General features: G+C 37.1%; 3 protein-coding genes across 3 annotated transcripts; 1 reads left to right on the top strand and 2 right to left on the bottom strand.

Moving 5' to 3' along the window:
- Positions 1–3,615: 3,615 nt before the first annotated feature.
- LOC141686272 (glutathione S-transferase T3-like) lies at positions 3,616–4,452 on the bottom strand. Its single transcript, XM_074491315.1, has one exon. The coding sequence runs from the start codon at positions 4,450–4,452 to the stop codon at positions 3,616–3,618; it is 837 nt and encodes a 278-aa protein (XP_074347416.1).
- A 5,616-nt stretch (positions 4,453–10,068) lies between these two features.
- Positions 10,069–10,542, bottom strand: LOC141686273 (uncharacterized). The gene has a single exon (XM_074491316.1). The coding sequence runs from the start codon at positions 10,540–10,542 to the stop codon at positions 10,069–10,071; it is 474 nt and encodes a 157-aa protein (XP_074347417.1).
- Positions 10,543–17,405: 6,863 nt separating this feature from the next.
- LOC141686274 (uncharacterized) lies at positions 17,406–19,328 on the top strand. The gene is made up of 3 exons (XM_074491318.1): positions 17,406–17,493; positions 17,845–18,800; positions 18,864–19,328. The coding sequence occupies exons 1-3, from the start codon at positions 17,406–17,408 to the stop codon at positions 19,326–19,328; spliced, it is 1,509 nt and encodes a 502-aa protein (XP_074347419.1).
- Positions 19,329–26,452: the final 7,124 nt, after the last annotated feature.

The raw sequence follows: 26,452 nt of genomic DNA on the forward strand, positions 1-26,452 counted from the left end.
TGCCTCAAAATATAGGGCCCGTTGAGGCTCTAAGCCCGGGCTGGGACCGGGCGGCACTTTGACCGGGCCGGGCTTGACCGGGTTTTGATCAGATCGGGCCGTGTCAGATTTTCAGGTAAAGGCTTTTTACGCATCTCTAATTATAACCAACCTCCCATGGATGTCTATATTTGTCGATCCACTGCATGCCTGTAAAAAATATGTAGGAAAATTACACATCAGTTATTACCATATTAAAGTGATATATTTTATTTATAACAATCTAAAATATTAATAACATACTATTTTTAAATTATAGTCAACCAATATAATCAATACCATCAAAACAAAATATCTTACAGGTTCAACAAATTTTACATAATATCTTACATATCCATTTTAATCAACCATTATAATTTTACATAATATCTTACATATCCATTTTAATCAATCATTATAATCAATCTCATTGGAGATGCTCTTATCACCGTTAATAAGTTGAATTTCCCGACGTTTTGGTTTATACACGGTCGTTAATAAGTATAGGACTGTCAAATTAAGTATAGGAGTGTCAAATTAAAATTTTACAAATCACTTCAACCCATTTGATTAAGATTCTCAAAATGAATTTGGATAAATTGCACTAATCTAATTTATAAGAGAGTACCAAATTTTTAAACTTAGGTCTACCAAATGATTGTCGAAATATACTTACTACTTATCGCCGTTAATAAGTTAAATTTTCCGACTTTTTGATTTATACACGGGTGCTAAAAGTATAGGACTGCTAAACAGATAATTCAAATATAGATATGACTATATTTATATTTGTATCCGCAATTTATCCGGTAACCCTCTTTATCTAGTAAAAATATGAAAGATAATGGATGTGTGTGGCTACTAAAAAAAGTTACTTATTAGCTTATAAGCCAATAAGTACTTATTGGCAAGTATTTGTCGACCCAATTTATAAGTCGAATTTACAACTTATAAGCTAATAAGTTGAATTTAACGGCGAGTGACCTGGATGAAAAGTTTTAAGAATAAAATGATGTGATTGAAAGTTTTTTGAGTTGGATGACCCAACTGCAAGTTTCCGGTCAGTTGAGTGACCCAAATGCCATTTTACCCCGAAATATACTTACTACTTATCGCCGTTAATAAGTTAAATTTTCCGACTTTTTGATTTATACACGGGTGCTAAGAAGTATAGGACTGCTAAACATATAATTCAAATATAGATGTGACTGTATTCACATTTGTATCCGCAATTTATCAGGTAACCCTCTTTATCTAGTAAAAATATGAAAGATAATGAGCGTGTGTGGCTACTAAAAAAAGTTACTTATTAGCTTATAAGCCAATAAGTACTTATTAGCGAGTGTTTGTCGACCCAATTTATAAGTCGAATTTACAACTTATAAGCTAATAAGTTGAATGTTATCAACGGCGTACTTTTTTTCAACTTATTTTGATTTTTCGCTTTTTTATTAATTTTTATTTTAAAATTTATGTTTTTACTTGTCTTTCTGATTTAAAATTTATGAATTAAGATAATTATATTTAAAATTTATTTATTTTAGCTCAGTTAAGTAAAAAATATTCTAACATTTAACCAAACACGTATTTAACTTATAAATATTCATCTACTTATCACTTATAAGTCAATTATTCATTTTAAATTATAAATTAGTTATTTTAGAATTTCCGAAACAGACACAATAATACATCATGCGAGAAAATGAACGAGTACTCTAACATTGAAATCAAAATTGTTACTATTTGAGTAAGAGCATCCGCAGCCCCAAGGGACAACTTCCCTTTTTTTTGACCCCACCATATTGCCAAGTAAGCCTGCTGAACACTTTAAAGGAAAGTTTCCGTTTCTGTCCAACGCAAGGGACAGGGACACTTTGACAGCTGCTTCTTTCTTTGTTTTTTCCTTTTTTTTTTCAATTCAATTAGCAATGAAAAAAACATTTTCATAAATATATTTATTTTATTAATTATATATGTATATTATATTTAAATAATTATATCAAACTATTTTAGAATATTTAGAATCAAATAATTTAAAAAGCTAGTACAACAAGAAATATTATTGAATTAAAAAAAGTTACATCATTAAAGAAATTACATCATTTGCGTGGTATCATGAAATTGCCAGATATGCTCCACCAAATCTGTTTGTAATTGACGATATTTTTGTCTATCACAAATTTGAATATTTCTTTCGATATATCTTTCATAAGGAGCAAAAGGTTCCTCGCCAAGGTTGGGTTGTGATAAACCGTTTGTTGTATCATCATAAATTGGTAGAGGTCCAAATGGAGTAGCATATGTATCTCTCTCGTCTTCCACAATCATATTATGCAAAATTATACATGCTCTCATTATTTTTGCAAGATCATTTTTGTCCCAAAATCGAGCTGGACCACGTACAATTGCAAAGCGAGACTGCAACACACCAAATGCTCGTTCTACATCCTTACGTTGGCTTTCTTGATATTTGGAAAATAATTTCCTTTTCTCACCCTGTGGACGTGGGATCGTCTTGACAAATGTTGCCCATTCAGGATATATGCCGTCTGTCAAATAGTATCCCATGCTATAATTATTACCATTAACATTGTAATTTATTTCTGGAGCACGACCTTCTAACACTTCATCAAATAATGGTGACCGATCTAAAACATTTATGTCGTTGTTTGAACCAGCAACTCCAAAAAAAGCATGCCATATCCACAAGTCAGATGAGGCAACTGCTTCTAGTATAATTGTTGGAATGCCTTTGTGACCGCTCAAGAACATCCCCTTCCATGCTTTAGGACAATTTTTCCACTGCCAATGCATGCAATCAATGCTACCCATCATACCAGGGAATCCACGAGCCTCCCCCATTGCTAGTAGACGTTGAACATCATTTGAGTTTGGCTTCCGCAAGTACTCACTTTCAAATACCAATATCACGTCATTGACAAACTTCTTCAAGCATTCAACAGCAGTTGACTCGCCGATTCGCACATAGTCATCAACTGCATCAGCAGATATTCCATAGGCCAACATACGCATAGCTGCAGTGCATTTTTGTAAGGGTGATAAGCCCTTTCTTCCTAATGCATCAACTTTTTGCTGAAAATATGGATCGAAGTTTGAGATAGCATTCACAATACGAAGGAAAATATGTCTCCCCATACGGAACCTTCGCCGGAACGTTTCTAGTGGGTACACCGGATTTTCTGTAAAATAATCTTTCACTAGACGTTCATGACCTGATTCACGATCTCGATGTATCATCCTACGAGGCGTGGATGAAGAGCCTTCTCCGTATACTTCGTTAACAAGCTCAATACGTCGTTTGTGTAGAGAATCATCGAGTAGCATATCTTTGATGAAATCCTTCATTGCTTCAGAACTATTATCCATGATGGTTGCTTTAGTGTAGATTTTGTTTGTGAGAAGAAAGCAGTACAAGAATGAGCTAATATCACAGCATTGAAGAACTTATATAAAACTCCAAAGGAATATATTCCAACGGCATTTTACAATGACATAAAAACAATAAGTAAAAGACAATGACTACAAAACATAGAGTAAAAGACAATGACTAAAAGACAATGACTAAATGACAATAAACTAACTTCTCTTCCTTATGATTTCTTCAAGTAGGGTCGCATGCACTTTAAGCTGAGCCTCATTCATAACACTAGTGTCCGCCATAATAATTTTTAGATCCATCTCCTTTTCGTGATTTGCATTAAATTTTTCCAACAGTGATAATCTTCGGTTTTCAACGGCTTTTATTTCTTCTAACTCTTCAATCATCTCTGCCTTTGCCTTTCCCTTTGATTTTCTCTTAGTTGTTTTTGTGCCTTGAGGACGCACCGGGGACATCGCAACATCATTATCATTTGTCGGTGTTTCATTGTTAGCTGATGACGAATAAGCTCCCGAATCACTTAATTTAGTTCTTTTCGCACTTCCACTGGATGAAGGAGTTCTCCACTTAGGTTGTTTTCGAAGCTCACTCCAATGCTTGTCGAAATTAGACTTTTTCTTGTATCTTGCTTTATGTAGTTCATGGGCTAATTCGATGATGTTGTCTACATTTGAACCGCTACCTATTTTTCGCTCAGCTTGATCATAACACGATCCATACCTTTGGGCTCCTTCATTTATTCGTTGCCATCTTTTCTTTATAGCTTGAACTCCTCTCTTGATGAGACCGGGATTGCTTTCTTCACAATATTGACGAATTCGATCCCAAAATGCGTCTGCTTTTTGATCTGTTCCTACAAGAGGATCAATCGATACATTCAACCATGCACTAATCAAGAGCTTATCTTCACTCCATTTCCACTGACCAATAATCTCTCGCGAATTTTCAAATTCATCATGCTCATCATTGAGATCAATAATATTTGTACCATCAAAAGCAGAAACTTGTGAATGTGGAGAATTTTGATTATTCATAGACGTTTCTTGGGATCCAAGTTGCGAACCCAATGTTTGAAAATTATGAGGATATGGAAATTGATATTGAGAATTTTGAGTGTATGGAAAGAATGGATTTGGAAATGGAAATTGTTGATTTGGATTTGGATTTGGATTTGAAAATGAATATGGAAATTGAGCATTTGGGGTTTGAAAATTTGGGTTAAATTGAGTATTTGGTGTTTGAAAATTTGGATTAAATTGAGCATTTGGGGCTTGAAAATTTGAGTTAAATTGAGCATTTGGAACTTGAGAATTTGGGTTTGGATTTTGTGAGTTTGAAGAAGTGGAATTTTTGGGGTTCATTTTGTGGGTTGTGTAAAGAAAAAATCAAATGACCTGCTATTTATAGAATTTTTGTGTAGACATTTAACGGCTAGCAATTTTAGAAATGTTAACGGTATTATATACGTTACTATGTATACGTTAATATGCATGTTAAAGAATAAAAAAAAAGAGAAAGTGAACAAGTTGTCCAGGGACAGGAAAGTGTCCTCGGGGACACCTTTTCTTTTTGCTCCAACGGCTAATTCAGTGGACAAGTCGTTTGTAGTGGCCCTAGGTATGCAACTGTCCCCGCGCTGGGGCTGCTCTAAGAGACACTTCATGGTTGACACGAAATTTAAGATAAATGTACGCTCTACAAATTCAAGCAATCAATTAAAACTAGAGAACCCCACCACATATCCGAATTAACAAATGCATTTTCATTGGGGTTGAAATATTAGTTGCATTTTTAGATGGACCGGTAGCCGCTAATGAGATTGGGGCGATCTCTAATAAGCCATTGTCAACTTATCATTCTTTCCACCCATAAACAGTGGTGATGTGACCTTGGTCCTTAATTAAGGATCCTGTCTAATCCAAGGGAATAAATAATTTTGGCAAGGTTATAAATAAGCTGTCGTCGGAAATGTGATACGATCGGTAGGCATGCATGACCTCCCACCTAACTCGTACCGGCCTTCATGTATTAATTCCTCAGCTCTCTAAATTTCTACCAACTCCTAAGTTTTGTCCATTCTTGACATTTATATGGAGTCTATTTAATGTGGTGCAAGGACAAACAAGAGAAAAACGAACAGTGATAAAGCCATAAAAATTCTACTCATCCTGCAAATATATTGTACTCATATTAATTACAGGAGAGCCTGAAACAATTTTACATATATTTTTATAAAAATTAGATTGCTCTTCTGACATAGTAAAAGAAATTTCAATATAATTATTATATCATAAAATGAGAGAGAAGTTCTATGGAGACCACATTTTTATGGGAGAACTCGGAAACCACCTATGTTCTGCAATCAAAATATTATGAAATATATTATTTTGTGAAGTATGTCAATGAATATCACTAATTCATTAAAATTGTTGAAGATCGTTTAAGTTTAATAAGTATAATATGTATGTTCTGCAATTTGAACAAATGTTCTGCAAACTAAATATGTTTCGTAGAATATAACTTTTTGTGATGTTCTACATGCGGTATATGTTTGATATTTAAGATTTTGAATAAATTAATGATCTTTGTAGAATATTATTCGTAAAATAATACGTTTTACAATATTTTTATGCAAGATTTTAGTTGTAGAACATAAGTGGTCTCCGTGGTCTACAACGAAAACGTGATATTCATAAAACTTGACTTTATAAAATGAATATTGTCAATGATACTCTTTGCTTTTAACTTTTTCTTCTTTTCAAATTAGACTCTTTTTTAAAATAATACGTTTTACAATATTTTTATACAAGATTTTAGTTGTAGAACATAAATGGTCTCCGTGGTCTAAAACGAAAACGTGGTATTCATAAAACTTGACTTTATAAAATGAATATTGTCAATGATACTCTTTGCTTTTAACTTTTTCTTCTTTTCAAATTAGACTCTTTTTTATTTCTGACTTACAAGTTACAAGTGATAATCATATATTTTAAATTTCTTGTATATTATTAATAAAACATTATAATTTAAGTTAATAATTTCGTTAGCTATTTAATTTTCAAAATTTGCATCCTCTCGATACTCTTAACAATATTCTACATTTACAAACATTACAACTAAAATATTTGAACAAGAAACAATTTAAATTTGTAGAAAATATTTAAAAGATTATTTTCATAAAATCATTAATCATTCAGCTTTTGCTTTTCTTACAAAGATCAATACTTTTTGGACTTGTAGTTGTACGTTTAGTACACTTATATTTTAACGTAGATGTATTATTAACTTAAAACTCGTGGGATACATAGATATTTTTTTAATATCATATAACTTTTTTAAAAAAGTAATTTAAATTGAAATCCTAAATTTGCTCATTTGAATTTTTTAAATGAAATAATTTCGTGATAAATATATTAATACTCGTATATGTACATGATATTTTTAATAAAAGATATTTGAAAAATATAATGATACTTATTGAACGATAAAATTTTATTAATATTTCTACGTGTTTTTACAAATAATGATTATATTTTAATTAAAGTTAGTTTAGTTTGGATCAATAATATATAAATTATACTTAGTCTAATATTAACTTCAATTTATCCTAATTAATAGTTTACATTATTGTATTTTAACTCGAGACTAGTTACACCGACAAAATTCAACTAATTTTTATTAGTTTACTTTGAATTTTTAAGTCAGTTCAATATGATAATTTTGTTTTAACCCTGACAAATTAGTCGAATTATATTCTGATATATTAACTTTTGACAGTATAAATATAGATTCTATAATATCTATATAATATTTAAATTATTTGTTATAGTAAAGACTGTTATAAAAATTAATTAAATAAATATTAGATTAGTAGAATAAATTGACTTCGGTATTGATTAAAATAATATAAACATCATATTAGATATTTAATTGATAGAGAAATTTGACTTTAATATTAATTAAAATTCGAAATGATCAACCGACTAACCAAATATTTAATATTTCGTATATTATAGTTAGTATGAATGGATAAATGAATAGATTGATAACCTATATGAAATTTTAAAATAAAATAAGATAGCATAAGAATTTTCCTTACAAAAATTTGGGGATAATTAACCTATCTAAAGTGATCCTGGCTGAAAAATGCATATGCATTAGGGGATCTATGGGACCATTTCTTCAAAATTATAGGCATATAAAAAATATATATATATGACATGATTGTATGTTGGTTCACTAAATCGTGCGTTCTACTTCAACTTCTTTTACAATTTCAGATTCCAGTATCGTGCGATAATGCATTGATATACACTAAAAGTATGGGAATAACCATCTTACTGCGAAAAAAATAATAATATATTTACATGATATTTATCCTTTTCATTTGTAAATATCCAAAGGTTAATAAAAAAAGATACTATTAATTTGATTTTAGAGCAAATCCAAGAGATGCCTTATATAATATCTAAATTGAAATTTAGGGCATATTACAAAAAAAATTGATTCAACAATGTCCAGTGATGTCTTATATCACTAGGACAACATAAGTCACTTCTATCCTTACCCTATTTCATATTTTATTATATACTAGCTCACGGCCCGTGCGATGCACGGGTCTTAATAAATATTTATATATTTTTATTTTTATTTTATATAATGTTATTATTTTTCTTTATAAATAATTAAATACTAAATAATGATTATATAATCATAATTTCATGATGTATAATTTAAGGTAAGTTCAAATAGTATAAATAGTATATGATTTATGAGATCCGATTCATAAATAAAAATATAAATATTTGTTGTTAGTGAAATTTGACCTGAAAACTTATATATATTTTTATAAATAGTAATTTAAATATTTGTTGTTAAAGAGATTCGAGACTAAGAACTTATATGTATTTTTATAAATAATAATATAAATATTTGTTATTGGCGGGATTCGAACCTCAGACCTTGTGTACTATATTTTTTTAGTATTTTGATCTTAAATACTAAATAATGATTATATAATTATAATTTCATGATGTATAATTTAAGATAAGTTCAAATAGTATAAATAATATATGATTTATGAGATCCTATTCATAAATAAAAATATAAATGTTTGTTGTTGGTGAGATTTGACCTGAAAACTTATATATATTTTTATAAATAGTAATTTAAATATTTGTTATTAAAGAGATTCGAGCCTAAGAACTTATATGTATCTTTATAAATAATAATATAAATGTTTGTTATTGGCGGGATTCGAACCTGAGACCTTGTGTACTGTATTTTTTTAGTATTTTGATCTAATGGCTCTGATTATTTGATGAACAAGATCCGACGGTAATGATGGAAAGGAATAACCAAAATGAGGGTTAACCAAATTACAAATTATAGGCCATTTCGGTTATTATAGTATAGTATAGATTGGTACATTTTCTCCATTCCGGTTATTATAATATAGTATAGATTGTGGTACATTTCCTCCATTCCTCTCTAATATATACTGTACTTTAATGACTGGTATGTGGGGCAATTTCGGTACTTTTGTCCCTTCCACTAGTGAACACCTATATTGTAAGTTTTTAATAATAAAATATTAAATATATAATGAGAATAAGATAAATTGTTAGAGTTCAAATAAGATTAATATGTCCTAAATTATTAGGACATAATATTTTATATTATATTTAAAATTTCGACTAAGACATAATAATTTAACGAGATTATTAATTTATCTAGTATTAATTTATCGAGGTTTAACTGTAACCTGCTCTTAACTCTTTAATGTATAGCCTAGAGCTCCTTAAAGTATTTACCGAGTACCAGTGGATAGCAAACTCGTTATTACACGATAATGCTAACGCTTATGGAGTACACGTTTAATTTGACATTTTACCAAAATCTTTTTCTTTTTCAAAAATACAATCCAAAGATATCCGCTTTAATTATTTAGCTAAATCAGGTTTTCGGTTTCTCTTTTGTACTGCATCAATAACCTGAACTATCACAACATTGTAATAGGCGTAATTCTCTTCAAACCGCACAAAGATAGCACATCTTTTACATTCTCTTCTCACTGCTACAAAAATGATCATCTACGTTTAGTCTGAAAAACAAAAACGATCATTTGCAACGATTTGAAATAGAAATTTCGACACTTAGCACCCGTTAAAAAAGACCAATTGCACCTGTTAGTAATCATAATTATATTATGAAAAATGCTAGGTATATTGAACTACTCTTATATGAAAATTTTTATAACCAATTCGGACTAAATAATATTACTTTTATATTTTTTTTTCACATTTAATTTATTTACGATACCAAGTATATCGTGCCAACGAAATGTTGGTGCATTAATTGAGCTCTTGTATCACTTGCGGAAGATAAGTGCATTGATTGAAATCTTTTATTTCTTACGGAAGACAGGCATAATACATGTATGTATATTTAATAAAAAAAAATATCATATGATAATTTATTATTTATATACATACTTTCCTTGAACTACATGTAACATGCATACAAAAATAAACGCCAAACATTATTTTTTGAATACCATTCGTCACAGATTGTAATCTAATAATAATATATTATTATCACCAAATTAAAAACAAAAGCATATTATAAATATTATGAAAATGCCAAATCTTTTACACGGTTAGTTTACTAGTTACCGTCGAAGAATTAACGATCTCGGATCCAAACCGGGCTGCGTCCCGTTGAACCAACTGATTCTGAGCCAGCAAAATCGACTTGTACAACTCTACGATCATTTTCTCATCATACTCTTTAATGGGTCGGGTTGCAAAGCATGCTGGACCTCCGAACCCGGAACCGTACCCGCTAACTCCCACAGCTCTCGAATTAGCAAACCGCATCATCATCCTTACGTAACCGTCACGTAACCCGCTAAAAAACTTCTTAGGTGACACAAATAAACATTTGATCTTTATTTTGCGGTTGATCTTCACCTTCCAAAACCGTTTCCTCCGGGTTGACCCGCCGGAACCCAACTCAACCGCCCGAATATTCCGTCGGCTTCCGGGGCCACTAATTCTTTCGTAACCCCTTCTTCTCCAATAGCCTTTTAGTCCCTTGTACACTTTTGTCGATACACCTTCCATTCTTCAATATATTTGTATAATCTCTCTCTCTCTGATCTACTTTCAGTCTCTAATAATCTCTCTCTCTCTCTCTCTATGTCTCTCTCTCTGATCTACTCTCGGTCTTTGATAATCTCTATCTCTCTCTCTGTCTCTCTCTGATAATCTCTCTCACTCTCAGTCTCTAATTATCTCCCTCTCTCTGCTGTACTAGTAGTTAGTTATTGTATATTTGCGTTGCGTAGAGAGATGAAAGTGAGGAAAATTGCGTGACCATATATAAAGAAATAAAGAAAGCGTGAGACTATTAATGCAGTAGATGTAGAGATAACGAGATACTATAAAAAAGTATATATAGATAGAAATGTTTGAAGAGATGAAGGAAGGAGTGATGAAACCATAAATGAGAAGCTGGTTTTGGTTGTTTGGGTGATTGCAGTTCGTACCTAAATATAGTGTTTATATATTATTTTCACGGGTGATATGGTAAGAGTGTGGGGTTGTAGTTGTATCAATTATATAATTATATCAAATGCATGTGCACGATGTAGATACGTTAAATCTTCACCGTTTGATTTTTTATTGCTTCTAACGTGGGTTACTCATCCTCCGTCAACTCTCTGTTTTTGCCTTTGACACGATTTATATATTTTTAGAGTGACCTGTGAGGATTTAAAATTAGTACTTTTATATTTCCTGGAGTAAATAGGTGTTTGTTTATGTTAATTAAATTGCCGCACGCGTTAAAATATGCGATCATCTATTCGGATAATTATAAATAACAGCAATAGCGATATCAAATCAGATTTAGCAAAAGTTCTAGATTGGAAAACTTTTTATATTTAAACTTATTACATGTATATGTTTATGGTTATTTTGGAACTGGCTGTATATTATAATCTGATAAAAACGAATTTATATATATTTGGATAGGTTGAACGATTTTAAATGTCAAAAATCCAATATGTTAGACACAGAGATATGTTCTTAGGTAAGTTCTATAACACGCTGCTTCAGAATTATTAAATTTCTATTTTAAATATTTAAATCAAATTTTTTTTATTGTTTTTCGCAGAATGAAAGAGGTTTATATTGTTGAAATTTTAGCGAAAAGTAAAAAATAATATGTTTCAATTTTTCAGGCAATGGAAAAAAAATCAATTATTTATATTGCAGAGTTTTTTATTGTTTTTCACAGAATGAAAGAGGTTGATATTTTTTTTTTCATTCTTATTCCTTCAAATATAAATATGTCGTCCGGGCGAAGTGTATCATATAAATTGTATTTGATAAATAATTGTCAGAAATGATGACCCATCTCTAAATGGCGATCAGGTTTAGACTACTTCAACTGCAAATTTTGTTACACCGTGCATGTATATTTGGTGTTTAAGAAACACGCAAACATAAATGCAATGGTTTATTGGTTTTCTGTTGCCAGTTATGCGGATGAGAATGAGATTCAGTCCAAAATAGCTTTATTTAAATCTCTCCATTTTCTACGCCTAGTTGACTTTAAGTCTGGGTTTTAGTCATTTGTTTACCCCTGTACTAGTCCAATTGACAAGAACGTCACACTTAACCGGTAGGTGTGAATTGGAGCTATCATCCGAGTTTTCAAGATCCGAAGCTACTGGGATTGCTGATAAAAATTAGTTACTTGACTTTTTATTTGGTACGCAGGCTAGTCATTTTCAAAGATGTTTTATTCGCACAAACAATGCGCTAGCCAGCCAAAATGAACACTTCATCTAAATTTGACTACTGAGAATAACTGGGTAACAATCGGGAAAGTGCCTGTTGCAATTAACTTGCTAATTTTATTTTTGTTTGACTTGCAAATGACACTCGAACTCCTATGATGTGAATGGAACCCATTTCCCTATATATATGACAATTTATTTTTTAATAAATGTCGCAGGTATATTCTATGAGCATCAAATCCTCCAAATCCAGGAGCCCTGATCATCGATTGGAATGCATATATATGGCAGCTGTTAACTAGTTAGTATTCTTCTAGATCACCAGAATAATACAAGATTTACACACTTTTCCGGGAACAGGAATCCGGTTATAACGTGCAACATGAATTTTTTTATGAGCTATAAGCCATATATTAAATTTTAAGATGCCCTCATTATTTGGTTACATGTACCTGCGATAATTAAAAACTACTGTGGTGTTAAGAACGAGAAGAATATACATTCGGGTCTTTGAAGATATACGAATATAGAAACAAGTGGTCATATCTTACAACTTATTACTAACAAACAAGCCGTATAAATACAAGCAGAACAACAAATGCTACACGACGATTTTAGAACTTCAAAATCAAAGTTGAATGCCTTGCCGTTCATATATTACAGAAGGGCCGTATATTCATTTTCTAAAGCAAATTTATATAATATATCTCAAATTAATGAGTTAGTTTGTGAATATATTTTATTTTATTCATAAAAAATAAATTTGTCCTATAGTTAATTTAAACTCATATATAACTAATATGCATGTATATATTATCACAAAATATTAAAAATTTGATAGTCGGTCGACAGTACTTGCTGAAATTACTTTACTATCCTTAATTATTTCATGTTTTTAAATAATATCAATTTTATTAAATAATATATATTAACAAATTTTGGATAACATGGATCAGGAGTCCGATTATGAACTTTATAGAAAGTGTTGGCAGCAGCCCGCCAGGGGGATTTAGATGATTTCCTGAAGATATAAAGAGAAGAGTTGCATTCAACATTTAAGGAGTGAAGTCTAGTTCTTGTGCCTAAAAAGATTGAGTACCATATCTAATTAGCTAAACTCCCCATCTTAAGAAGTCTAGTTCTTGTGCCTAAAAGATTGAGTATCATATCTAATTGGCTAAACTCCCCATCTTCCGCCTAAACCCAGTTCGGCTATACAACTAAAAATTTATGAAATTTAATGTAACACTTTCCGAAGAATCAGTTACTGGTTCGGGTTAATTAAATTCTCAACAAAAATAGGTCAAGAATTTAGTTTTTTTTACGGAAGTCAAAAATTTAGCTGGATGATTGCGTTTATTTATTAGATGTATATACAAATTAATTTAAAATTTTATCTATACTCATATTTATTTATATATATTATATACGAAATATTAAAATTTTTGATACGGTACCTACATTTAGTTTTAGAGGTGTTGGTCATAGGCCCATTGAACGAAGGCCCATTAAGCGGTTAAACTACTGGGCCGAAGGACCTCCAGGCCCACGGAAGCCCAGGCCGAGGCCCACTACTCGCGGACCGTTGGACAAAACAAGAGACATAACGCCCCTTTTTCCCTCCCTCCTTAATGATTTGTAACTGATGAACATTCATGGCTGGATTGGGTATAAAAACCCTTGTGAAGTAAGACAAAACATACACACATTCTCAACACTCTACTTCTCTTGTATTACTACCCTACTTTTACAGCCAGATTCTGATTCTCACACCGGAGGTGAATCGGGGGTACAAACCCTCGCATTCCCTTCACTTTCAGGTACGGCCGAAGCCATCTTCAATCCAGCCGAAGCCTGTTCACGCGACCGAAAGGATCTGGGCGTAACATTTGGCGCCGTCTGTGGGAAGTACGAGAGTTACAAGTTGAGAAGACTATGACAGAAATAATTCATGAGCACTCACCGCCACCTGGTTTCACCGACAAGGGACAACCATCCTCCCTAGTCGATGAGGAAGGGGTTATCACGCTAACCCCTGAAGAAGAGGCCTTACTCCTAAGATCCGGGCGGAAAAGGCCGCGGAGAAGGGTAAGACCAAAGTTGATCAGATTGACAAAGAAGCGGAAGCGCGAGCCAAGAAAAGAGAAGCCGATGCGCTCCGGCTGAAAGCCCTGCAACTGCAGAGGGAGGAAATTGAACTGCAAGAACGAGCCTTGAGGGAAGCGATGCGGGCCGAAGAGACCGACAGAGCAAATAAAGATAGAAGGGAACGTAGGGCGTATGACGAAGAAGATGAGTCTGAATCTGATTCGCATCCCCGAAGGAAGAGGGCTAAGCAACCTTACTCTTCCGATTCAGATGAGGAGCCCGATGGATCCCACCTCAGGCTCAATCACTTAGAGAAGGCCTTGTTCGGTGATAGGAGGCCCGATCGAGAACCTGTTGTAACACAAGAGATTGAACTGTACCGACCCCCTCCGGGCGAAGAGACAATTCCCCAAGATGAGCGAGTTCAACGGGAAAGGAGACCCCGAGGACCACTGTGAAAAGTATGAACTCCCGATGGTTGGGATGGGCCACAACGATATCATGCTGTGCAAAATGTTCAAGACTTATCTCAAAGGGTCTGCTTCGATGTGGTACAAATCCCTGAAGCCTCGGTCCATCGGGTCTTACGAGCAGTTGAAGAGGAAATTCTTAAAGTACTACTCGCACCTGTGCTGAAAGGCGAAGGATACCGAAGGCTTGGTCCACTGTCGGCAGAGGGCGAATGAAGAGCTGGGGGATTATCTCGCTAGGTTCAAGAAAGAAGCGGGGATGGTCACTAATCTGGATAAAATTAAAGCAATGGGCTTCCTAACGGCGGGGCTAGACCCCTATAAAGGTAAAAGGCTTCGCTCATATCTTTACGATTTCCCCCCAAAATCCCTAAATGATATATATATATAAGAGGTGAGAATATTCGCCGAAAGATGGAAAGTATCGGGGGGTATAAAGACTCAAGAAGGGACGACCGATCAAAGCGAGCCGACAGATATGAGGGCTCAAGATCAGGATCTGACCGGAGGGATAGCAGAAAGGAAGGAAGGAAAGAAACAGATCGTGGGGCCGAACGGCGTCGAGATAGAGATTCGGCCGTGTTCACTCCTTTGAATGCGCCGATCTCCAAGATTCTCCATGAGATAAAGGGCAAGCCAGGATTTGTCCGCCCCGCCAAAATGAAGGTCCCGAACCACAAGAAAAACCCCGATAAGTACTGTGACTATCACAGGGACAAGGGGCATAACACTGATGAATGCTATCACCTCAAGAAGCTCATTGAGCGCATGATCAAAGACGGCGAGCTTAATCAGTTTGTCCGAGATCTGAGAGATAGATTGGGGCCGAAGGAGAACCCAGAGGAGGAAGTAGAGGCCGATGAGCCAGAGCGAAGGGACATGATAAGGGGCGAAGTAAAAACTATATCTCGGGGAAGCATCCTGGATAAAGATAGCAAGACAGCAAAGAAGAAGTATGCCCGACAGGTGTACAATCTGTATCAATTCGGGCAGGAAAAGCCCCACATGCCCATGACCTTCAGCACTGAAGACTATGAGGATGTCATTCGCCCGCACGAGGACCCTCTGATCATCAATCCTATCATCGGGCAGAACAAGATATGGAAAGTGATGGTGGATACCGGCAGCTCGACCAATATACTATTCCACAAAACCTATTGTAAGATGAACTTGGCGGGAGAGCAACTAGAGCCCTGTAACGAGGCTACCCTTTATGCCATCGGAGGACATCCTATTCAGTTCGAAGGAACGATTACTCTTCCGGTCCTCCTGGGCAAGTTGCCGTATACCGCCGAGAAGCTGGTGAAGTTCTATGTGGTCCGGATTGAAAGCCCGTACAATGCAATATTTGGAAGGCCCTTCTTATCAACTTTCGAAGCAGTGGAGTCTATACCCCACCTCAAACTCAAGTTCCCAACTGAAAAAGGGGTAGGAGAAATGAGGGGCGATCAGAAAACCGCCCGAATCATAATGCTCAAAGACCTTGAGAAAGACCAGGAGTACGAAGGGCCAGATGGAACCGGGAAGAGGAAGCGGGCAGAATCCGAACCCCGCGGAAGCCGGGAAACATTGAACATCGAGCTGGAGAAATTTGGGGCCGATCTCTCAAGCCCAATTACCGAACCCGCAGCAGAAACCGAAGAAGTGGAATTGTATGCGGGACATTCGGGAAAAATGGTCCGAATTGGAAAAAACATGGGGGCGGATCTGAAGGCAAAGGTAATAGCTGTCATCCGGCAATACCATGATGTGTTCGCCTGGGGCCCCGAAGATATGCCCGGATTGGATCCCAAGACGGCAACGCACTGCTTGAATGTGCAGCCTGAGGCCAAGCCGGTAAAGCAGAAGAAGAGGACATTTACAGTCGAACGACAGAAGGTAATAGAAGCCGAAGTGGAAAAACTTTTAGAAGCCAAATTTATCGAGAAGATCGAGTATCCTGACTGGCTAGCCAATGTGGTGGTCGTGAAGAAGTCAAATGGGAAATGAAGGATGTGCGTGGATTACAATGATCTCAACAAAGCATGTCCGAAGGATCACTACCCTTTGCCTAACATCGACCAACTAATAGACGCAACGGCAGGATATGAGGTACTTAGTTTTTTGGACGCTTTTTCTGGTTATCATCAAATTACTATGAATGATAGGGATGTGCCCAAGACAGCGTTCATAACTCCGAAGGGGACTTATGCTTATATTAAAATGCCCTTCGGATTGAAGAACGCTGGAGCCACATTCCAACGAATGGTGAACAAGGTCTTTAAAGAGCAGATCGGGAGGAACATGGAAGCATACGTGGATGATATGATAGTGAAGTCACTATTCCGAGATCAAGCCGAAGACTTAATGGAATGTTTCGAAACTCTCCGAAAGAATAACATGAGGATCAATCCGAACAAATGTACCTTCAGAGTCTCTAGTGGAAAGTTTCTCGGGTACATGGTCAGCGCCCGGGGAATAGAGGTGAACCCGGAGAAGATCGAAACAGTTATCAATATGGAACCTCCCAAATGCACTTCCCTTCTTCGCCGTGCTCAAAGGGTCAAAGAATTTTGAGTGGGGGCCCGAATGCCAAAAGGCGTTCGAGGAAGTAAAAGAATATTTGACGAAGGCACCACTCTTGATGAGGCCCGATCCGAAGAAAACTCTTCAGCTTTATCTAGTTGTGTCCGACAGAACTCTGGGGGCCGTCCTTGTGAAAAATTATGAAGGTAATCAACATCCTGTGTTCTACGTGTCCCATGTCCTCAAGGACGCAGAGACAAGGTACCCCAACGCCGAAAAATTCGCATATGGGTTGGTTATGGCCTCCCAAAAATTGTGATATTATTTCCAAGGCAGGACGGTCCAAGTTGTCACCAGCCAACCTCTGAAGAAGATTTTGACGAGGCCCGAAGCCTCTGGGAGAGTCGTAGTATGGTCCATCGAACTCAGGGAATTTGATCTCGAATACGTTCCCCGAACGGCAATTAAGGCCCAGGCTTTGGCCGACTTCATGGTTGAATGCACATTCTCGGGTCCGAAGGATCTTTCGCCTGATGAACAACTGATCTGAATCCCAGGAAAGTGGAAGCTCTTTGTAGATGGGTCGGTAGCCGGAAAAAAGTGTGGGGCCGGCTTGATCCTCTCCAGCCCCGAAGGATTTCAAATATTTCAAGCCATAAGGTTCGACTTCCCCTTGACAAATAATGAGGCCGAATATGAAGCCCTCCTCGCAGGAATGAAGCTTTCCCGAAGCCTCGAGGCGAAACACCTAAGGGCTTTCAGCGACTCCATGTTGGTCGTGAAACACTTCACGGGGGAGTGTGAACAAAGGGATCCCCGAACGAAAGCCTATGCTGCCAAGGTACGTGATGCTTCTTTATCATTTGAAACCTTTGAACTAAGTCAAATTGGCAGAGAGAACAATTCTAGGGCAGATGCCCTTTCTAGGCTAGCTTCGTCCGAGACACAGAACTTAACTGGTTCTATTTACCTCACCGAAGCCAAGACGCCTTCGATCGAGAAGAAAGAATGTCTAGAGATTCACCAGGGGAGCGACTGGATGACCCCCCTCAGGAACTTTTTAGAGAAAGGCATTCTACCACCCGGCCGAAAGGATGCGCTGAAAATTAAATACAGAGCATCTAACTACACTATAATCAATGGGTGGATGTATCGCCGATCAGTCAGTCAACCCCTTTTACGCTGTTTGAACAACGAAGAACAGCAACAGGCTTTGGAGGCAGTACACGAAGAAATTTACGGCGAGCACCTGGCTGGCCGGTCGCTCGCCTTTAAAATTCTCCGGCAGGGATTCTTCTGGCCCACTCTGAAGGCAGACGCCATCGACTATGCAAAAAGATGTGTACAATGGCAGCTGTTCTCCACTGTCCCGAAACAGCCTCCAGAAGAAATGACCTCTGTGCTAAGCCCAATTCCATTCGCCGTATGGGCCGTGGATATAGTTGGAATACTGCCCACTAGCACGAAGCAAGCGAAATACTGCATAATCTCCATCGACTACATGACCAAATGGGTCGAAGCCCGTCCTCTATAAACCATAACCGAAGAAGCCGCTAAAAAGTTCTTCCTGAAACAGGTCATTCTCCGGTTTGGCATTCCTAAAACCTGCATCTCAGATAATGGAACTCAATTCATTGGGAACAAATTCCGTAAGTTTCTGCACCACTTCGGAATTGAACAGAAATTTAGCTCAGTCGCCCACCCGCAAGGAAATGGGGCAATCGAGGCGGAGAACAAAGTGATATTCCGGGGAATCAAGAAGAGGCTGGGCGAGGCAAAAGGAAGATGGGCGGAAGAACTCCCTTGGATCTTATGGGCCTACCGAACCACCCCCCGGACATCGACCGAAGAAACTCCTTTTAGAATGGCTTATGGCACCGAGGCCCTAGTTCCTGTTGAAGTAGGCTTCGAATCATACCGAACCGAGACCTATAATGTGGAAACTAATAGCTTCGGGTTGAAGGCGAACATAGACTTACTGGAGGAAGAAAGAGAAGCCGCACATCAAAGGAATATGAGGTATTTACTGCAAGCGGCATAACACTATGACTCCAATGTGAAGAAAAGGGCCTTCGGAGTAGGATACCTAGTACTAAGGGAGTTGGCCGCATCTATGCCGACCAAACAAGGGAAGCTCCAGCCTAACTGGGAAGGGCCTTACAAGGTGATCGAAGTCGTTCAGGGGAATCAATCAAAAACACTTGGCATGCCAGTCACCTTCGAAAATTTTGTCAGTAAGAAATTTCTTAAAAGCTTGTATTTGAATTATATGTGAAAAATGTAAGCAATCTGACTAAATAAAGATGCATTTCCCGTCAAATTTCTTTATTTATACGTGCTGCGGCCGCCCAAGTATTATCTGAGGGCGATCCCGAAGAAGATAAAACCATCAGCCGCCGCCCTTGTCTAATTTGTTAATTAAGCGACATAAGTGGTAATCGCCCGACACACCCTTCACTACATAATTATGACAATTTGGAATTGGTAAACACGAATTAAGGGCCTTAAGGGGCAATCCTAAAATAATGCCCTATCATTCGGCTTAACTTAATCATTTGTTATTAACGAGGCCCAAGGAACCCGTCCCGGGGCGATCAAAAGAAGAACATGGTCCTTCAGCCTCACTCAGGTATTAAAAATTATACCAAAAACCAGGTTTAGGGGCGATCCTGAAGAAGACCTCCACTTGGACAAACGAACCATGACCTGCTGATCTAGGGGCAATCGCTTAAAGATCAGCACCCATGTTCCCTCGCCTGAATTCAGTAAAAGGATTAACAGCCCGAACTCACCTTCGACCTTTAACCCTTGGGGCCGTAAGGGATAGTAAGGCAACAATTCATTAAAATCGTTAGGGCGAATGAACAAGCCGAAGATACGGTTCATTTTATTCAAATTATCAAAATTGTTGAGGCAGACAAAGCCGAAAATACAATTCAACAAGATCGTTGAGGCGAATGAAGCCGGAGATACGATTCATTTTATTATTGTTGTTAAGGCAGATAAAGCCGAAGATACAATTCGATAAGTTCGTTAAGGCAAATGAATAAGCCGAAGATACGATTCATTTTATTCAAATTATTAAAATTGTTTAGGCGAAAGAAGCCAAAGATACAATTCATTTTGTAAGATTGTTAAGGCGAACGAAGCCAAAGATACAATTCATTTTTCGTTAAGGCACCAATAACGCCGAAGAGACGGTTCGTTTTTAAGGCAAACAATTAAATGCAGTCGGACAATGCTGATGAAAAACAAAAGATGCATTAAAATATAAAACCCCGAAGGCTAGTTAAATTACAAATACCAATTAAAAAGAGTACCAACTACAAGGAGTGCCAATTACAAAGAGTACCGATTACAAAAAATAGAAATACAGGAAGACGAACGAAGAATGCCGCTGCAAGAGTTGGGTAAGACCATGGAAACACCAATGGCAAACTTCACAACAAGATCATCTTCCGTCATGTCAAGCACCTTAGTGCTGAAGGTTTAGGCTTGAGGGTCTTCATCCGAGAGCTCTTCATCTTCGCCAGAGGAGACAGGAGGGACTTCGACTGCTGGACGGCCGATAGGATCCTCTAGGCTGTCGTCCAACAACTGCTTATAGTCCCAGTTCAGGCCATGGGCCTTCTCCAGGACATAATTAGCGCCGAACTGGAAGCATCGTTCCTCCGTCCGGTCCAGCTGCTTCTGCTTCTTCCGAAGCTCCTTTCGGGACCTCTTCAGCTGGACGTTCCGGTGGGAGATCCTCCGGTTCACCCTCTTCAGCTCAGTCTCCAGCCGAGATCTGTCCTTCTTCAGCGCCACGGCTTCGACCTCGTTCTGGGCTTTCACCCTTACAAGTTCCTCCTCGGCCGCCGCGACCCTCCTCTCCAACTCCTTCACCTCGGCCATTCGAGTCTCCATGTCCTTAACCTTATCCTCCACGACTGCGGCCCAAGGGGCAGCCTGCAAAAGGACGACAAAAATATTACTAAAAGCTGTCGAAAGGAAAAAGATGGAAGAAAAATAGAAAGACCAAAAAACGTACCAAGGATAGGAAGGACAGAAGCTCCGTGGGGCCTCGGTAGCAGAGGCCGAAGCGAAGGTCGGAAGATCGACCGGAAGCTGGAGGCCATGACATAGATCCGAAGCCACCTCCTTCGTGGATTACCGGGCGGGATACACAGTATGGTCGGACGTGAGCACGCCCCACCCCGGGAGATAAGAGTGCACAATCCCCTCCTTACTCCGGGTCCTCTTGGAAGGGTTCCGCTCTCCCATATACTCTAGATCGTCCCCCTCCTCGGCCTCAGAAGCCGCATGAGATTGGCGGGTGACGGAGCTCTCTCGGTCTGAGCCCTCTCGCCTGTGCCCTCCGAAGGGTCTGGAGTAACCCTCCGGTCGGAGGCCTTCTTTGCCGCCTCTTCGGCCGCCCTCTTCTCGGCCGCCCTGGCCTTCTTTCTCTCGATCAGAGCCTCCCTTGAAGACACTGAAATATGAAGGGAAAACAAGTCAGTCCAAGCATATATATAATCGAATGCATAACAAGGAAAAGCAAATACAGGTGCTGGGACAAAACTAAAGAAAAGACCAAGGAAGAAGTTTTGTTACCCCCATCCCACAAGCTGAAGAGCCAGTCCTTGTCCAGAAATTCTCCGGGACCCAGCTTCTTCACATTGACGTCCACCAACGCCGTGTAATTTTCCTTCTCCTCCAAGGTCAAGCTCGGCATGAGAAGCAGTGCGGGGTTCACATCCCGCCAAACCGACATGGCCGCCAACCTTGGACCACTCACATAGCACCAATGAGTGTGAGTGGATTTATTGTTCAAATTGGTCACCGTCCAATCAGGTAGCCCCGCCCGACGGGCGATGGTATAAAAACAGCACTCTTTGGATTCTTTCTAAAATCATAATGATACCAGAATAGGTGAGTGCTGGGTGCGATCCCGGCGTGAAGACACCTGTTCTGAAAACAGTTAATATGGATGAACCCGTTCGGGTCCATCTGTCCGAGGGCGATACCCATCTGGAAGAAAATGTGCTTGATCAGCTTCAACGGTGGCACCCTCAAGCCACACTTGAAGGCCGCCTCCGAAATCCCTACGGCGCAGCCTCCATATCCATCCGACACCCCGGGAGTGTCGTAGATCCTCTCGCCTTCCCTCGGCGCGTACAACCAACAAAACCCTCGAGGGACAGAGTAATCATCATACATTTGAACTACGCGCCCTTTCGTCAGTTCAGATCTGTTATTGGCTGCGGGATAGTCGGCAGCCGAAGCATATAGGGCCCGTCCCGTCCGCTCGGGGCGAATGGAAGGCGTTCCCACCAAGCTGTTGGATAAGGGGTCCCAAGAATCTGGAGGACGGTCTGCTCGGTCCATGTCCCTGTATCAGGAACAGAGAGATATTAGTCCATGTATTCGGATTAGCAAATAAAAGAAAAAGTAAAAACCCGAGTACACGTCCCAGGACCGAACGAACCAGAACCCCGGAGGCTGCTCCTAAGGCAAGCCCGCCCGAAGGATGTTCTTGCCTACAGAGCCTTTCGCAAACATCACTCCAGACCACCGGTTTAAGCCCTGGGTCGGCTCCCGAAAGGCGTTCTAAAACCAAGAAATCCCGAAGAACGTTCTTGGTCAGAAAACGCCCCGCATGCCATCTTTAAACCCATGGGGCCCCCTTAAAGTGGAAAACCCAGGAGAAACCTCTATTACCTACCCAAAAACCCCAAACAGATACAATGGCACACATACAAAACCCAGAAAAACCCCATGAATCCAGAACCAAACCACAGTCCACATGCAAACTCCCAAAAAGACAGAAAACTAGCATGCAAATTCAAAACTGGGAAACAAGAAAAGAGACTTACTTATTTGGAGATGTTCGTGGATTGAAATGGGATGATTTGGGAAGATTGAGTTGCTGTTGCCCGTGATTGAAAGATTCACCACAATTTGTCACTGTGTATGGAGAAACTAAAGTGATAAAAAGAAAATGAAACATACAAATGGGCTTATATAGGCGCCTAAAATAAATTTAGAAAAGCGACGTTTGGGGGTTTTTGAAATGGACGTCCCAGATCAAGACGGTTGACATTCAACGGCTGAGATTGAGTCATGGAACGACGTGCCAACAGCTGTCATCAATGCACTACAAGTCCCCACACGTTTGCCACGTGTACGACCGAAGATCGAGGCATGACTGAAGCGATCGCCCTAGGGTTCCTTCACCCCAATATGGGCCGAGACCGATGTCCGTCGGCCGGCCCGAAGGCCCAGCCGAAGGACAGGGACATGTTGGTCATAGGCCCAATAAGGCCCATTGAACGAAGGCCCATTAAGCGGTTAAGCTATTGGGCCGAAGGACCTCCAGGCCCACGGATGCCCAGGCCGAGACCCATTACTCGCGGACCGTTGGACAGAACAAGGGACATAACGCCCCCTTTTCCCTCCCTCCTTAATGATTTGTAACGGATGAACATTGATGGCTGGATTGGGTATAAAAACCCTTGTGAAGTAAAACAAAACATACACACATTCTCAACACTCTACTTCTCTTGTATTACTACCCTACTTTTACAGCCAGATTCTGATTCTCATACCGGAGGTGAATCGGGGGTACAAACCCTCGCATTCTCTTCACTTTCAGGTACGGCCGAAGCCATCTTCAATCCAGCCAAAGCCTGTTCACGCGACCGAAAGGATCCGGGCGTAACAAGAGGATTACACATAAGGTAGATTTTATCTAATAACCCATAACTATAAATATTTGAAATATTTTTATTTAATTAGTATTATACCCAATCGTTGTTCTACATAATTCAGTCTCCCCGAATAATTTTGTATCTAGCAGAAATCTCACTCTGTCCGACAAAGTTGTCTCTGCAGCAGAAGCCACTCTATTAGTTGATATTTGATACTCAATCCAACAAATTCATTAATCACAAATCGGGTACAATCATCTCACCCATGGTTTTGTGGGACTTTTATAAGGCCCTGTGCTAATTTTAAAAATGAGGCCCTCACTAATGACAATTTTTTTATAAATATTTAGAGTAACAAAACATAGTCCATAAATTATACTCCTACAATTGTTGTTTAATTGCAGCCAATTTAAAAAATATTAACTATCACTTGAACGTATAAGAAGATTTATATTTGTCATCAGGAGAGTAGCAAATAAAAGACGGTAGTAAAAATTTGGGTTCCCTAAATTTTGACCAAAATCTTGGGCCATGTGCAGGTGCACCTGCTGCACATATCCAAAACCAGTCCGGATGTCACCAACATTAAATGATTGGTTGCTCGATTGACCAGTTGGTCAATTCTAATTTGAAATTGGAGTCAATTTCTTCTATCAATTTAAATTCCAAAATATATCTAACTCTAAATCAACCTCTTATAAAATTTTAAATTTTAATTTAGATTGAAATCTATATTATTCTGATTGATATTGAAGTCAACTAATTCTATTAATTTTAAATTTATTTCATTGAAATCTAAAATAATCTTTACTATAACAATCAATTTAAGTATTATTTAAAAAATTGTAAAATAAATATTATAATATTTAATAAACTACAATATATATAATAATATCTACTATATAGATATTATAGATATTATAGATATCTATATCTCTAATATAAAAAATAATTTGTAACTCGGTATTACGGCCTCGAGATAAAAAACTACTATTTTCACCCGTATTAAAATAAAAGTAAACTATTAATACGAGTTAAAATAAAACTTAAATCAAACTAAATATAATTAGTTGGATTTGATTGATACAATGTGACTTGAGTTAAGACAAAATAATAAATATTATTAATCCGACTATAAAATTATATTATTTGAACCAGGGTTAAACAAAATAATTAAAATTATTCATTCATGCTAAAAAAGAATATTACCACAATTAATACAAACTAAAACAAAATTGAAATTAAAATATATAATATATTAGTAAAAAAAATTAAGAATTCAACTCAAATAAATTTATCTTATCTATTTGTGCTATTATATTAGAGATGAAAAAATGATAATTTTGTTATTAGTCGGTTTGACCACCTGCAATTATAATTATATTTAAAAATCAATATTACATATATAGCTATATAAATACAAATACAAATAGAACTATATTTTATATAAAGGTTTGAGGTTTAAAGAAAATAATATATACTATTTATTCGGGCTAAACAAAATTATATATATCGATCAAGTCTTAAATAATACCATTGAATAATAAATAAAATTAAACTAATATAGTTAGATAGTTAGATTTGCTTTCTCGGACTCAAACAAAATAATAAATACTGCTAATTAGGCTAAAAACAATTATACCATTGAATAATAAATACTACTAATTTGGCTAGAAAGAATTATACCATTGAACTAGGCTAAAACAAAATTAAAATTTGAAAAGTAATTCGTTGGTTGGTATAATGTCATCAGCCTAAAACAAACAATATTTATTATTCATCCGGTGTAAACCAAATTAATATTCATTACGAGCTAAAATAAAAATAAAAAAAAAATTAAATATAATTAGGTGGATATAGTTGATATAACGAGTATGGAACTAAAACAAAATAATGTATAATATTGACATGTGCTAAAATCAAAACTAAAGTCAAACTAAAGACAATTCTTATATTATAGATCGGGCTAAAATCAAATTATAGTCTACTTAATTAGCTGGCACGTATAATATGGATTTAAAATGAGTATGATAACGGGTACCCTCCTCTAACAACCCAGACATAAAAAGTTTTATAGTTAGTTTGTGTATACTGAGTTTGTACCCTCCTCTAACAACCCAGACATAAAAAGTTTTATAGTTAGTTTGTGTATACTGAGTTTATATAATTATGAGTTTTTTTCAACTTTTGTAGTATTCATACTACTTTATTAAAACAAAACTAGAGAAATTTCTTAGTTGGTATAATAGTTTCAGACTAGAACAAATCAATATATAGTATGCATATGAGCTAAAAAAATTAATACAATTGATCTATGATAAAATAAAATTAAAATCAGAATATAACTAGACCATTTTAAAAAATTATATATACTTTATCTCGACTAAAATAAAAAATTAACAATGATTTGTACTTCAAAAAATTAAACTAAAATAAATATGAAGATAGTTAGTTCAATCTTTTCGGTATAATGGGA

Source organism: Apium graveolens, chromosome 9 (genome assembly GCF_009905375.1).
Source record: "Apium graveolens cultivar Ventura chromosome 9, ASM990537v1, whole genome shotgun sequence".
In the NCBI taxonomy this organism is placed as follows: Eukaryota; Viridiplantae; Streptophyta; class Magnoliopsida; order Apiales; family Apiaceae; genus Apium; species Apium graveolens.